General features: G+C 38.6%; 1 protein-coding gene across 2 annotated transcripts; it reads right to left on the bottom strand.

The window, feature by feature from the left end:
- Positions 1–2,746: 2,746 nt before the first annotated feature.
- Positions 2,747–15,383, bottom strand: nufip2 (nuclear FMR1 interacting protein 2). Of its 2 annotated transcripts, none has more exons than XM_042498960.2 (4): positions 14,942–15,383; positions 11,014–12,693; positions 9,843–9,875; positions 2,747–7,805 (listed from the first exon to the last, which is right to left on the bottom strand). In XM_042498960.2, exons 1-4 carry the CDS (start codon positions 15,105–15,107, stop codon positions 7,753–7,755), a joined length of 1,932 nt encoding a protein of 643 aa, XP_042354894.1. In that variant the 5' UTR covers positions 15,108–15,383; the 3' UTR covers positions 2,747–7,752. The 2 variants fall into 2 exon arrangements, with proteins under 2 accessions (XP_042354894.1, XP_042354895.1); XM_042498961.2 differs by having other exon boundaries at positions 14,960–15,379.
- Positions 15,384–16,419: the final 1,036 nt, after the last annotated feature.

Genomic DNA, 16,419 nt, shown 5'->3' with positions numbered 1-16,419 from the left:
GAGAACTTAGTTGATTATCGGCCTGACTCATATATCAGTCGAGTTTTCGACAGACGTCACTGCTGATATAAGGGTCATATGGTGTTGAAAGGGAAAATTCAGTATCGGCAGAGCAGACAAATATATCAGCCAATATTTTATTTTATTTATGCCATAAAATATCATTTGGTTGTAGATTTATACAGTTCAGACACTGATTGATTGTGATATTGTAGAACAAATTAAGGCATGCTAAGATGAGTGATATGGTTTTGACTGAGAAATCAGGTGAAGTTGTCCCAAAGCAGGTTAAACCAGTATCAGCAGATGCATCTGTCAAAATCAAGGAATATCTGTAAGAAATGTCAAAGTAAAATCTGAGGTAACTTAGAAACTGTGATGTAATAACATACTTTGTCCATTAGAGAGTACTGACATGTTTTAATATTCAAGTGTATGTTTTTTTGTTTGTTTGTTTGTTTGTTTGTGTATGTTGTGTTTATGTAATAACTGAATAACAGCTTATATTTTGATATCAAATATATCAAATAGGCTGTAAAAAAGAATAAAAAACAGTTCCAATCATTGCCATTAAAGCAAAACAGGTTCTTGATAAGAACTCACTTCACATTCTGTACAGTTCTCTAGTTTTACCATATTTAACCTACTGTGGTGAGGTTTGGGGTAACACTTTCAAGAGCTCTCTTCAAAACTGTTTAAGTTCACTTTTCAAATAGAATATCAAACAGCACAAATCATGTTTAGAATAATCTACTACCAGGAAATATTCAGGGAATGTTCAGTCAGACAGAGAGAAAATATAATTTAAGGGGATTGTTTTATTTTGAAAATGTAAAAGTAAGAACTACAAGGAAAAGCTTTTGTCTATCTGTTTATATGGTGAAACTTTGGAACTGTCTGAATGATGAATTGAAACAATGTCCAAACATGGCGCAGTTTAAGAAAAAGTATAAAAATATGATCTTTAAAAGGTATGAGGATGCAAGTGCATGAATATCACTGAAGGTTGACATAGTTTCTCTTGTTCCGTTTCTCTGTTTATTTATTTATTCATTCTCTTCATTAATATTTGTTTTATTATATTGTTTGGTTGTTTTGTTTATGTTGTGATTATCATTGTTATTATTATTATTATTATTATTATTATTAATTGGAAGCAGGTAAATTAATTATTAATGACTCGTGCAAGGTGAAGGGGTGGGACTAGATAAGTTTTGACTTTCTCCCACTCCATTTTGAACATGCAAATGACAAACTTATTTGACTCTCTGGTTGTTGTTTTCTTTTCTGTTGTTTTTATGTTTATTTGTGTTTATGTCTTTAGTTTGTACTATGTTTAGTTGTTCATGTTCAAAATAGAAAGAAAAAAGAAAAGAAAGAAAGAAAGGTACCGAATCATATTTATTTTTAAAATGTGTCTAAAACACAATAAATATAACATATGTGACATTGCATTTTATGTGAATGATGTTGTACTTTGTTTTCTTTTATTGTATAGTTTGGTAATGTGTAACTCTAGTTGAGAAAAGCGCTATGGAAATTAAATGTATTTATTTATTATTTTGATTATTATTATCAGTTTCTAAACTTTTACTTAAAAGTTGTATACATTATAATATAGCAAGATTAGAAAGAGATATAGATTCAGACATACTATACTATGTCGCTTTTAACAATTTTTGGACAACATACTATACTATGCCATTTTTAATGATTTTAGAGCGAATACTATACCATGTCGTTTCTAGTGATTTTGGGTGACTTACTATACTATGTTGTTTTTGTGGCATTTTGGCAAGATGAAGGGATAGAGGAGAGCCGGTATCAGGGCGAGGCTGACCTGACTTGGGCAGGGAGCTGTTCCTCTCCCAAGCCTTCCTCTGTCTAATGACTGCTTGTGGGAGAAAAAAGTGGATGAGATGCGATTAGGGCTCATTCAGCAATGGTTTTTCAACACCATGGCCCCTTCTGCAGAAGCACAACATTTCAACAATAGAGTTGCACTTATCAGCATCGGAAAAAGTTGTGTGGGCTTGGATTGAATGCAGCGGATCGCGAAAGGGTCCCCGCCAACGGCATATGCCAACAAGCAGGTCAGACCAGAGGGGAGAATTAAAAGTAGAAGTTCCGGATGAAAAGAGGGAGAAGAGTTGGTATCATGGTAAGGCTCGTCTGACTAGGAGCAGGAGCCGTTCCTCTACCAAACCTTTTTCAGTCTTATTGTCTGATTGCAGGAGAGTAAAGTGGATGAGATGTGATTTTGGCTCACTCAGCAACGGGAAATCTGGGACTGCTCTGTGCACATCTTCACAGAGACACGGTTAACATTTGGGACTCTGATGCAAATTCAAAAAATGCACTGCAGGAATTGAATGATGCCATCAGCAGCAACATCACCAAGCAACTGGATGGAATCTTCATAGTAGATGCTGATTTTGATCAACTAAACCTTCCACTCCAAAGTTGTACCAGGATCAAGGATAAATGTAATTTTGCTTTTTAACTTAAAAAAAAAACAAACAAAAAAACCCCCCAATAAATCTACCTTCTACCTTCCTTTAAGGCCACAACATACTATACTATGACATGTTTGTTGTGTGTATGATATCTGTTTAAAAAAAGCGCTTTACAAGAGCAGTCCATTTACCATTTAAACATGCCAGTTTATGGTCAGATTGAAATGTGAACAGAATCCGACTGAGCCCTGTGGTTTTCTGTCCAAGCCGACATCACACAAAACACCAAATTCTTCATGAAAATTTGACATTTTAATGGAAACTAAAATTGTGAACACTGGAAGTTTTTTTTATATATTGACTCTATTACATTGTTTGGAATTTGAGGGTTATTATCATGCTTTTTAAAAAAGAAAAAAAAAAAAAAAACATTGTAATGTGACACTTCTGTTAAATTCCAAACAGAAATTAAATAATCAGACTGCTCACTTAAAAAACTTAAATGTCAACCTGTAAGACATTTGAGAAAGAAATGCTATTGCCTCGTATTTTAGGGGGGCAAGAGATGTAAAAGCGACAAAAGGAGGAGCAGGTCCAAAAAGAAAAAAAATGCATCAACAAGCACAACAGCCATTTGAGATGACACAGAGAAACAAAATAAGATGTCTTGGCGGAACATTTCGCCTCTTTTCATGACTGAACCTTGTAAAGACACGTTACCCTTTTTTTTTTTCAATTCATCATGTGTGGAATCATAAACACTGTACCTCTCACGTGTCATTAAATAAAACAACCCCCCCCCCCCCAAAATTAAAACATTTTAACAAGAGGCAATGACAGTTTAAAGGAGGAACAGTTTTTAAGTCGAGCACAAACACCTAAGTCCAGCATTTCCCATTACAGACGATTGATTTACTGGATGAAGAAGCAGCACTTTCGGTATTTGTTTTTATCTTTTGAAGATTGCTCCTCTCTCACACCGTATAACAACACGTTCAAAGTGACATTCAGCTGCTACAGTAGTGACTTCTCTTCACTGAAATCTCCGAACCCAGCAAGATGTCAGGAGGCCGGTTATGACATCATCAACAACGTCCCCAGTCTGTGCGCTTGCCATTCACTAGCTGAATATCTGAGTAGTGTACCTTTGGCGAAAGCAGATTTTCAGAGTTGTTGAACCACACGTTAAAACCTCAACTCCCCCTCACAACATGATCAACATCACTACAAATAGAAAATATATTAAGAGGAACTCTGGGATGCAGTGTTTCAATGCTCATCACTCCATCACAACTATCTGAGAAAATGAATGAAAGTAATTGGTAGAAAATCTGTTGAAAAAGTGTTCAGATATATTAACACTGGTGCTATTGGGTGGGTGGGGAGGGAGGGGGGTCTAGATCAGCCTTTATCAGTAACTAAATCCTGTAAGACTCATGAAAAATGAGACATCTTTATTTTCTGTATCATTTATTCCTTTAAGTCTCATCCTACTTGTGCATCTATGGATAAATTAGGTTATGAGTCAAAAATAAAATGTTATTAAAAACATATGTTAAAATATTAATTTGTTAAATCAGTTCAAATTAATTATGTGCTACTTCAGACATTAAACTTGACAATGAGACTGGCATGAGTAAGTATACGCCAGCGAGCGGACGCCACCCGTCCCATTCAAACTGATTTTGGCTTTAGGTCACACAATTCCGAACACACAAGCCATGACAATTTCAAAAGAAAACCTACAAAAACAAATAAAATGCTCATTGCTTTCAGCTGCGTCCATGTCGTTTAAAAGAAAAAAATAGGATTAGCTGCAAGAGAACTTAAACAGCATTGCAAATGTTACAAAAAAAAAAAGAAGAAAAAAATGGCACGGATATATGCTGGAAGCAGATTTTAAACAATCAAAATTGCTGTAAAAGTATGTTTTTTTTTTCACACAGGCACCTGAACATGAAACAACAAGGAGGAGGGAGGGGGGGATTTTGAAATATATGAGGAACTTGCATATAATAGGAAGAACTCGCTATGCACACACCCACAAAACGAGGCCGAACTCACAACCTGGAAGCCTGCATCCTTGAGGTGATTGCACATCCTGAGGGAGGTAGAGATATAAACTCCACATTATCAGGCTTTTTCTTTCTCAACACACCAACAGTCAGTCACTCAAACGCCCCCCCCCCCCCAATCACTGATTAACCATCTACTCAGCTTCAAGAACCTGTTTTTGGTTTGCAGGCTACAATACTAAATAATAGTTCTATCTTTATAAATGCATATTCAACATAGCCTTTTTGCTGTATTTAAGTGCTAAAAACAGAGGTGCCTTGGGGTGGGAGGATTCTCTGATTTCCCTGTACAGGACCATCCTCTAAAAACATAGCAAGACAAAATTAAGAAAGAAAAAGGTCATAAGACTACAGTAACATCACATACAACTCATTCTGATCACCCTGTTTTACATTTAGAAGCCTATAGATGCATCACTGTCTGCAGAAAATGATTTCAGCCTGAACCTTTTGGCATTTACCATCTGAGAACCTGATTATGTCACTTTCTATGGATTATGGGGAATCTGAGAAATTGAATTTTGTGTAGTTTCAAACCAGATCGAATGTCACTTTCCGCGAGCACAGTAAAAACATTAAGGTCTAAATGCTAATGGGCAGTATCTGCTCAAATGCCCTTGCTTCCTCATACAACACAATTGTTCTTATTCAGAGGGCAGCATCTGATGATACACTCATCCATCACACGCTGTACAATGGAAGCCAAAAAACAAAGCGTTTTAAATACCAGAGAGCTGACTGAGATTAGAACGTGGAAGCTAAATGTCAAGACGACTGGCTGCAGTTATGAGTAGGAGCTGCGGCGCTGCGTAATCAGGACACAGTGGAGAGAAGTGTACTCGAAAGCTCAGATTGTAGCTACCCAACAGAAACACCACTGATGTTCAGCAATAATAAATCAAGAGGTGCTTCACTACAAACACACAAGGGAGAAAATGAACCGTCAAAGATTGCAAGATTACAGTCTAGTATAAAACAGCGCATGGAGCAATGTGCTTTTTTTAAAAAAAGGGGGAAAATGTGTATTTTTAGAACCCAAAATGACAATAACAGCACCTTGCATGCAACGACAGCCTTCCTCAACATTAATTATTTGGTGTTTTGTCACAACATCATATGAGACTCTACAGAATGGGACTCCAATTTTCCAATTTGAGAACATGACAGGGGCCATTTGGCAAAAACAATATTTAACATAGTCATGGCTTTATCGACACTACCTGAGTTACATTTAATAATTCTGTATTTATCAACTTTGTTTTTGTTTTTTTTTTCTGAAAAGTAACAGCCCAGAGCCATTCTTTCAAGGAGTATTTCTCATCAGTACATATAGATCTCTCTAGTAGTTAAAAGATAAAAGCAATTAGTTTACATAAAGTGCTATTAATACACACGTTAACCAAATCAAATCCTCTAGAGAAAAGAAACCTGCACAGTTCCTTTGTTTGCGTAATTAAACCAATCCTGATTTGGAGATGGTGATGAAAAGTGATGTCACAGCTGGCCAGTTAAGAAGTTAGCAATTTGGGCTCCCTAGACTTCATAATAAGATCTTTCAACGTGAGCAGATAATAGTAAGAATTTGTGCAACAAACGGAAACCGCACCTCAAACATTTTTGAACAAACCACACCAGCATCTTGGGGTGATGATTTTGTAGCTCCGATATAACCCATTTTCACACATCGTATGGATCACACGGTGTTATTGCACACTGGTTTGCAAATGTAAAATGTTAACAGTAAAAACATAAAAGTACAACTTATCTTCACATTTCAACACAGTTTGACAAAGTGGCTAGTCGGAAGGGGGGGGGGGGGCTAGATTAGTATTGCAATTGTTGTTACTGTTGTCTTTGTATGGCGATGAACAGTGACCTCTGACTTGCTCATTTCCACCAGTAAACATGCAAGAAACACAATGCCGTAAGACAGAAAAGTAAAGAGTCAGGGGGGAAAAAAAAGGTTGTAAAATGCAACACATGTTCCTTTGACAAAAGGAAGTGAACATTTTTTTACATTAAAAGAATTGCAAGCAAACTAATCTGAACGGACATCCTGAGTCTTGCTGCTGGACATAAAGCACAAAAGGCAGAAGACCTCGAGGGCAGCAATGCCTTTTGCTTAACAATTCGTCACTCAGTTAATTCCTAAAGTCAGGACTCATATATTAGAGGGAATATATGAATGTGAATTTAAGAATACTCTGCGCTGACCTCATAACATTTTGCATGAAATGGATGAAAAGCTTTCGGATGAAAAGATTTTGCCTATAACGGAGACCTGATTTTTTGAAAAAAAAAATCTTTAGCACACCTGTAATAAACCAAGGAAATGAAGGGGGCGTAGTTTTCCTTCAGATTGGGCACTTCTGTACCTGTGCTCTGGGGTCACACTGCAGATAACACTATTCATTTAAGGGCAGACGAAACAGTTTAAACGAAGAAAAAAAAAAAGCAAGCGTTTTAATTTCTGGGCTCTGATTTTCCCCTTAAGGACTTAAGACAAGGTTCTCCCTTCCTGCACGGGGCCTCACCTTCGAGCTTCCACTTAACAGTTTTGACTCCAAAGATCTTAACTCCACAACTTCAAGGCATTCTTTGCAAAGTGTGTTCTCCTTTCCTCCACGATGAATTCAAGCTTGCACACGGATGTGTATGTATAACGTCTAACATATCTACAATGAACTCATTTTGAATGCGTGAAGAAAGAAAACGACTGAGGCATCCCATAGTCAGACTGACGGCTGCCGCAGTTCAACAGGATAAAGGCTTAGGGAGGTGCAATCCATGACACCTTCCTTTGTTGAACTCCCGAACATCATCCTTAAGGAGCCATGAGACAAACAGCTATCACAGCTCCAAAGTTCCATTTAGCGTGTTGGAGAGGCACCGATCAACTCCTTTAACGTCCCTCCAGAGTGTGTGTGTGTGTGTGTGTGTGTGTGTGTGTGTGTGTGTGTGTGTGTGTGTGTGTGTGTGTGTGTGTGTGTGCGCGTGTGCGAGCGAGCGCGAGCGTGAGTGCGTGCATGTGAGTGTGTGTTTGTCTGATGCCCCCAAAAAAGTCTGTTTTTCCACCGGAGATTCCAAGGAAAATCTGTCATGCTAAACTATCAATGTTTTCACAGTTGTTACTTGATCTGTCCGACAGGATTTAGGATTTCCAAGGTAGATAATCGCAGCACCCAGAAGAGAAGAAGGTAAGTACTGTTAGACCGTCTGCCTCACTGATCAGGTCCATCCTTGGTCTCATCATAAACCACTACTCTTTTTGGATCTACAGCAGAGGGGGAGAAAAGGAGGCAAAGGTTTAGATCATTCAACATGCTATCAGTCTCACTGAAATATAACAACTGTTTGACTAAATTCCGCCAAAGAACAACAAATGATCCTGACTTACATCGAAATTTTGAAGGTTCAGGGATAAAAACAGAACCTACCATCGCAATATTTGCTTGGCAATGTTGTATCAATACACAGACGCTAAGTATTGTTGTTGGGTTTTTTTATAAATATATTACAAATTATTAATTACAGCACATACTGACAAAGTTTTCCTTTGTAGAAAAAATTTGTAGTTGTTAAAAAGGAAATGCATTGCAATAAATCACAACATTCAGCAATATTTCAAACCCTTTAAAATCACAATAGTATTGTACCACGTCTTGATTATCATAATAACATTGTATCTGTATAGCTTTCCCACACATTTTTCTTGAGTACAATTTCAAAACTTTCCCATGACTTTTCAAGGACTCATAAATAATAAAGGGATGAACATGCTCCAAGAGGTATTATTCAAAAATGATAACAAACAATAACCTTTTCTAATCTCTAATAGTTGATTATGTTTGTTACATTACATGGGAGGTTATCAATGGAAGACTATTGTTATAATTAACGTCATTCCACTCAAAAAATCCCATGACTTTTTTCAAAACTTTAAATACATTACAAATTCCATGACTTTTCCAGGCCTGGAGAATAAGATTGAGAGTATTGGCTTCTTTTGTTAGTAAAAAATGTGTTTTTGTTAGTTTAATTTGTCTGCTCTAAGTCTTCTATTTTAGTATGTCTTTTATTTTATTATTTAATTTATTCTTTTATTCTGCCCCGATCGTGTTTAATTCTACCATTAGTACTATTACTTGTGTGTTCACTGCTAATATTCTTTGAGCAGTATTTAGTCTTATTGGTACAGGCTGTAGCTGTTATTTTTTTCTGAAATTGTTCTCTTTTGTCTGGCCTTAGTTGGTATTATTGTTTGGATTTTATTGTTGTTAAATATGTATACTAAAGGTTTTGGTATCTGCATAGAAACTGTATGAAAAAGCTTCAAATAATCCTCAGCTCTGCTTAAAATGGCGTATTTGATTCTATTTTGTGGATGAATATAACAGCCTCAGACATCATTGAAGTCATGTTTGTACTGATATGAACACACAAGTCACTTGCCAGCTGGCATGACTGCAGTGTTAGAGGACCATACAGCAGCAGTATGTCAGTCATTTGAACAGTGTCTCTGCTGGTGATTATCCTGGGTTGCTTATGTTTCTGCTCTATGGTAATAAAACAAATGTGGCCTTTTAGCGTTCAAGAATTAATGGTTATGTGATGTTAGTCCACGACATACAGCTGTCTGTACTCGAGAGGCCTTCTGAAGGTATTAACGCAGCCTCTGTGCACATGCTGCCATACGGACAAACTACAACATTAGATTTGTGTAAAGTGATATATAATAAGGAGCTGTCTTAAAAAGCTTTGGGATCTTTCCAAAGTCACTAATAAGTTGGTTGTAACCACAAAAATATAAAGATCATGACTGCATGAGTTACATAGGCACATAGTTACCAGGCTGTCTTACTAATGTGGAGGCTGTACTGTGAGTATGTATAAATCCATTGACAGAAATACATAAGCTGTCAATCTTTAAATTCAGCGGCTACAATTTAGCCTTGATCCTCCTCATGTTATATGTGCTGCTATAGCTGCACAGTCAACACGGTTTTAAAGATGAAATTATTTTGGAATGTCACACACAAGTGTATGTAATACAAATTTCAATACTTTGGAAATTAATTTAACTAATTTAACTCCTGCACATTTATAAAAATTAGTAACTTAACTAACAGGCCTGGATTCCAAATATTCTGAATATAGGAAAATGATATGTTTCACAAATCTTTTTTTTTTTTTTTTTTTTACACTTTCAAAATATGATTCAACATTTATAGAGCCCATTCTTGTTGACAAAACTGCCAAAACATTTCTAAAAACAGAGGCAGGAAGAAGTGGACAACAAAGTTTGGTTTACCTTGTTTTTGCAAGTTGAAAATGAATTCCATTTCTGTTGAGGGGAAAAAAACATATTAATTAATCACTTATTTTAGCATTAATTGGTCACAAAAATATTTTTAAAACATGCAAAATTCATCTCTCAAAATAACATAGTCTAAAATCATAATTAAACATTATTTCTTAATTTATTGTTGTATACATTTGGTGCATAAAATCACTTGAGGTTTAAGTTATAATCCTTAAAATTTTCTTAAAATAAAATAGCAGGGTCTGCCATTCCCACACTGGATTCAAATGGTTTCCACATGCATGAGGGATTCACAGGAAACTATACAGCATAAAATCCAGTGTTACAATCTGTAATTTTATCTCATCAGCAGCAGCCTCGCTGTTGTTTTGCATTTTTCATCAATGGATCATTTGTATTCTTAGCAAAGTCATAAGCGATAGGGTGGGAGCAGTCACAGTGAGCTTCTAGGTGAGGAGCTGCAGGTGACAGGCGGCACACCTCTCACTTCTGAAAAGGTGACCACTCTGGGATCATCAAAAATTTTGATTTATCTGAACATATCGACTCTGCATATTTGAAACCGGTATTAATTGTCATTTTTCCACAGAATCTATACATCAGCACCAGTTCTCACCTCCTCTTATTGTTTTGTTTACTTCAGTCATGCTACAGTTCTCTGCTAATTACCCAAAAAATATATCTTGTAAATAAATATTTTATATTTATCTTGAAATAAGAATTTTTATATGAATGCCCTCAGAGTCAGATGTTCCCTGTGGCATCAGAAATCGATATTTTTCAAGATATTATAGTGTAGCTAGAAATTCTTGTATAGTGACACTGCCGGTTATATTAACCTGCTGTCATGTGAAAATCTACCCGTACTTTGCACAACATAAAATATGATTGCAGAATCAGATTGCAGATCTAATTATTATTGACTGAAGACTAAAACAATTCAAGACTGTTTGTTTACTGTTGACAGATAAACCAGTTGCTCTTCTTTTGTATTCCTGACAAAGAATCTGCTTGTGTTTGCTCTAGCATTAAACCACACTTGCCGTTAACATCAATAACCACAAGTGTTACCAAATCAACCAGGAATAAACCCTAAGGATTACAACTTATATTTTTATACAAATGAATCTAGGAAATGGAAAAAGATAGTCAAAGTTACCTTTAGTGTGATAAGTGACAGCAGCTTTAATATCAAAGGACCCCCAGCTACACCTTCTGCCAATGTCTTTAGAGAGGGCCTGTTGTTTAGACGAGCCAAACAACACAGTGGTTAGCTGGCCCTGTGCAGGCTTAGCACCGTTGTCTTTACTGGGGGCCGACACAGCAGAACCTGCACCCTTGGCCTCAACTTTTGTCTTGTCCTGGCCACATGGCTGCGGCTTGTTCTCCTCCTCGGTCATCCCGCAAGCAGGAGAACAAGCGTTAGACACATTGCAAGGGGCACAAGTCCTTTTCTCTGGGTCTTGAGTCAAAGTGCCGGGCTCTAAGAATGATGGGCTAACGTCAAAGCAGGGCTGGGCAGCCTGACACTCGCTTTGAGCCGTGACCACAGTAGTCTTGTCCTCGGCGGGCGCCTGGCCGCCTCCTCCTTCGGCGCCCAAGTTGGGCTCATTGATGAAAGAAAGCCCCCACTGATTCTGGAAGATATCTCCCAAGGCTTTCTGATTTGTCTGAGCAGCCGGTGGGTCAAGGTGACGAGCACTAGGGAGCACAGGTTGCATATTTAAAGGGTAAATTACAAGAGTACACTTTCTAAGCTCATATGCTTCTCCATCTACAGGACTGGTCGTAGAGCTACAGTTACTTTCCAAAGGGGATGCTACATTCTCGCCACTTGGGATAGATGGGGCTGGTGGAATACTACTAGCAGCAGGAGCAAAGAAGGTACCCACTGAAGGGCAGCCATTTCCGTTTCCAGAAACAGGGCCATTAGTAAAGCTAGCTGAGGTGATAGTTTTCATAGCAGACATAGGGACCTGGGACAGTCTAACAGGAGGAGGCAGTGACTCTCCTCCACCTTGAGCTACTTTGTTGAGGTTCTCTTTTACTTTACTTGCATAACTGATCTTGGGAACGATTTTTGCACTGCTATTGTCCACTGGAAATACTGGAGGGGGCTTGAACAAAGTCCACGAGTCCTCTTTTGAAGGTGAGGAAAGCTTGGCTTTGTGCCTTTCCTCAGTCTTTTTACCAAAGGTGCCAACTGTTTTGCCGTCAGAGTTTTTCCTCTGAGATTCGCCCATCGAAGCCTCTGACACAACAGCTCGTCGAGCTGCTGACTGAGCTTCTCCTTTATGGGCGGCTCTAAAGCCATCAAGTCTAGAAGTCAATCCCTTCTCAGTTGTCTCGAGATTAAAAGCCCCATGCTCTTGTGTAGTGTTTCCCTGCTGCATGTCTTTGTCCTTTTCTCTTATCACATTATCAGTGTTCTTGGCGTTGTTACATCTGGCCTTGCGTTTCTTCGGAGTAGTATATCCACCTTCAGAGCCGCTTCCGTCATTGTCCTTGCTCGAATAGCCATTTGTAATTAAGCCACAGTTTACAACGCCATTTTGAAGCAACAGAGAGTCTTTCTTATCCAAAGGCTGGCCCTCATGATGATTCAAATCCACAGCCTTTTCCTTGTCATTTTTAAGGTCCATATTCTTCTTATAGTCCAATCCCTTGCTGCCCGCTTTCGGAACAGTCGTGTACGACTTCTGCGTCGACTTCTGCTTCACATTTGCGTTACTGGTGTGTCTGTTACCATTGCTGTTGGAGGGATGTGACATACCAACAGTATCAGACAGATGTGGATTCTTTTCTCCCTCCTCCTCACTGATGTTTACTTTTTTATTGCCTGAAAGGGGAAACAAAATTAGTTTAAACTGAAATGATACAACACCTCAAACATTTATTTTGTTTTATAGTGATAAAACTGTTCCAACTGCTAAAAGATTTACAAAATAATGCTGGTTTTAGCAAGTTTTTTTGGGATTCCAAGAATCAAATGTTTTATAGTATATATGAGCTAGCACTTCAGCACTCCCTGTTCCCTTTTCTCAAAGTCAGTAATTTTTTTTGATTAGATGCCTAAAATATGGTCTGTGCTCAACGAAATAGATTTTCATGTTTTCTTCTATGGCATAAAATGCGTCAGTAAATACCCCAATCATTAACTTTAAAGCTTTCATGTATCTTAAAAAGGCGGCTGCTTCCAAGTGGCTAAATGAGCCTGCAGAACATCATCACGCCAAACCGCACCAAACACAGCTCCACAGCTTTGTTAGTGTGGCAGTTTTGTGAGTGCGACTGTAGTGTAGTTTATTCCCAACCTAATATTTTACTTCTCGCAGTCAAAAATCAAAAATCAAAGCAGTGTTCATTTGTGGAGATTTTGCTGAACACAACAAGTATCATAAATGTTTGTTTGTCACAGAGCATATTTTCTGCAATGACTCAAAGGAAAAAATCTTATAAGCTTTGTGACAAGGGAACCAGGGTGACGCCAACTTCTGCACCAGCCTACAGAATAATGTCAACCCTGGGGCATGCCATTTGTAATGCAAATATGAGCAAAACCTGAAAAAAATGCTGTACCTTCCTTTGCTCGCATTTGAAATTAAACCAAATATGAGATATCCATGTCATTCACATTTGGCATATTTTTCAATGCCATTCACAGATTAAACTGGCACTTCCTGTGTTAACCACAGATATACACCATAACTTTGATAGCAATCCATTTTCTGGTGTTCACAGATTGTCTTTTCTGTTAAATCATTGCGGCTGTCAATCTTGCCAGGCAGGCTCAATACCACTGCTTGTTCATGCTAATGAGTTGCCTGAATATATATCTCCTAACACATTCCAAGATGAGCTGGGTGCTCACTGTATTTACTGTAACAAATCATGGTCATGTTTCATACCTCACAACTGCATGCCGGGCTGCTAGATGCTAACTTTCTTGCGATGATCTAACATCAAAGACCAGTTGCTGCAAGATGTAAAAGGACAGCTAACAGCAGCATTTATGACATGGAGTGGCAGTGAACCACAAATAGGTATGTGCATTGCACACAGGCATGGGCATGGCTGTGTCAACGTGGGGCTTCTAATTTAATGGTGCTGCTGCCCCTCATGTCTGTGGGCACAGCGCGCTGCACACAGCCTCGCTTTTCTTATTATACAGGAGCAGCCTCTCGCTTATTTGCATTAACACTGCTGCCAGCAACGTTAAGGTCGATGATTACATCTGCAGCAAACCGTATCTTTCTCAACTGGCCAAAATCGAGTTGCTGCGTGGCTTCACGTTGACTGGACAACATGCAACAGGCCTGTCAGAGATGGCTAGCGTTAGCCACTGTCAACTAGCCATCGCCGGGCTGGGCATTAACACACCCTGGCACCGTTGGTAGTTGATTGTGCCACATAACAGCCACCTGACAACCGCGAACCAAATGAGCTTAAGACGACAACGACGTGTCAGTGTGCAAAGTACCGTGGTTGCACAAACATTTTCAACTAGCCGGATAAATGTAGCATTAGCTCGCAGTAATATTCTAACATGGCCGACAGGAAATGGCAGCTCAGAACATTCCAGTGGAGCCGGCTCGCTTTCCTAAACTGGACACAAGCATGCTGAAATGAACAGGGCAAAGATTTGGCTCCTGTTGGGGACGAAACGTCATGCACACCTAACAGTGAATGCGTTTAGAAAACACTGTGGTACTGAATGATTTTCTAACACATTTTAGTTGCATTTGCAAAAGAAAAATGGGTGGTGAAACCGGCTCACAAGGTCAATCCCCGATATGTCAAACCACCACCAGCGACAACTGTCACGCAACGTCAGCTAGCCAGCTAGCTAACTTAGCTAACTTAATGCTTGGCTTCTGGTCGTACGGTGGCTAACTACTGGTCCAGTCGGTTGGCAACTCATCAGCTATAACATTTCTTTGATAATTCAGGGCAACAGGAAGCATGTAGTTTAAATACATAGCTAGCTAGCAGGCTACGCTCCCAATAACGGTGGAGTTAACATTAGTTAGCAAATGCTAGTCGGCTCGTTGACATTAGCTGACTAAGGCTAGCAAGCGTTAGCTCACTTTTCCGGATGGCCCAACCTGTTTTCTTCGTCTGCGTTTCCTGATGCTGGCGCTGGAAGTGGCTCTGATCATTTTTTGAACAAGTTGTATGTTGAATAGGGTGTCTGTCCTCTCCGTGGTGGTGATATTGCCTTTCTTGTGCCCGATCTTTGGGCTGTTCCTCCATTGAAGTGTAGAATGTCGGACTTGTTCAGCCAATATGTTAGCTCACTGGTAAGTACAGTCCAATCACTACCAGAGTAAAACGGAAGCTATTTGAAGCCTCTGTAAACGTCAGCAGTAAACGTCTAAAAATGGCACTGTTTTGGGTGGTCACCGCCACTAAATCCCGTGTCTAGTATTTGTGCTGAGTTGTGCAGGGGGTATTTTGCAGGACTTTTCAGCTCTCGGTGGACGTTACACGCTAAAATAACGGACGAGTTGTATTTTAAAAAATCTTTTCGGGGGGGGCAATGACGGGGTGGGGTTCGTGTGTGAACTAAAATCATATGACCGGAGGCGCTGCCACGTCTCCAGCCAGTGGACACTTTTTGTGAAGGGTCCCAGGGAGACCAGCCCCACTCCCAAAATGGAAAAACAACTTATTGCAAATTCAACACATCTGTCCCCAAATATTTTTTATTGATTTGTCAGTATTTTACCACATGTCGAAAAGAAAAATATAATGTTGCCGTTGCTGTTTTCTACGTGTGTTCCAAAAGGAGTAACAATTAATACAATACGGTAATCACATTATATATGTGCACATAAGTTATGTGCAACATGTAGACCTTTTTTCCACCACATTTTTTTCGCATACTTAAACTTGTATATTTTGAGTGTTGTGTCATAAGCCATATATCATGCTTGCTTAGCTTTAAATCACACCACATATACCACCTTAGGGACTTAGAGGGGAGGGGCTGAAGGAAAACGGGGGAGGCACCTTAAATATTTCTTATAAGCACAGGGAAGGCCATACAACTTTAGAAGCTTTTAATTTGTATATAATTTTAATACCCTCAGAAGCCTAAAACCCATAAGTGAGTTTCTGAGGCATGTTTTCTTTGAAAAGATCCAAAATCACATAATTTGTCATTTTTATAGACTTGCTTTCAAGTGATATCATCTTTTTATTTACTTTTATCAAGTTATTTTATTCATGTTTATTTAATTTCATTCGTGGTTATATGCTTTTGTATTATTTTATATTGACATTTTGTGCCCTGCATCTTGCATTATTTGTCCTCTTGTTTTAATTTTATTCTAACTTTAATTCTAAGTTTTGTCTCACTGTGTTCTGTAGGACTGTTTTGCTTAATGTTGTTGTATTGCCCTCTAAGTATCCCATTTCTGCTTTTGATTTGCTTGTCAAAGATCTTTGTAAACTTTGTTTTTGAAAGGTGCTATATAAATAAAGTTATGATTACAGCCCGAGAGATGTCTAACAGGACCAGGCTACCATTCACGTTTTAGTCCTCTGACACTACTATTTGAGT

The sequence above is a fragment of the Plectropomus leopardus genome, chromosome 15, assembly GCF_026936395.1.
Source record: "Plectropomus leopardus strain MGB_pleo_1.0 chromosome 15, ASM2693639v1, whole genome shotgun sequence".
NCBI classification, from domain to species: Eukaryota; Metazoa; Chordata; class Actinopteri; order Perciformes; family Serranidae; genus Plectropomus; species Plectropomus leopardus.
This window is presented reverse-complemented; position numbering and strand designations above follow the sequence as displayed.

Bases quoted from the DNA above. Each gene is read 5' to 3' on its own strand.
- nufip2 (XM_042498960.2), bottom strand. From the start codon at position 15,107: ATGGAGGAACAGCCCAAAGATCGGGCACAAGAAAGGCAATATCACCAC. The intron at 12,694-14,941 runs GTGAGCTAACGC...TTCCCCTTTCAG, and splicing joins AGGTTGGGCCATCCGGAAAA to GCAATAAAAAAGTAAACATC. The intron at 9,876-11,013 runs GTAACTTTGACT...TCCCCTCAACAG, and splicing joins TGTCACTTATCACACTAAAG to AAATGGAATTCATTTTCAAC.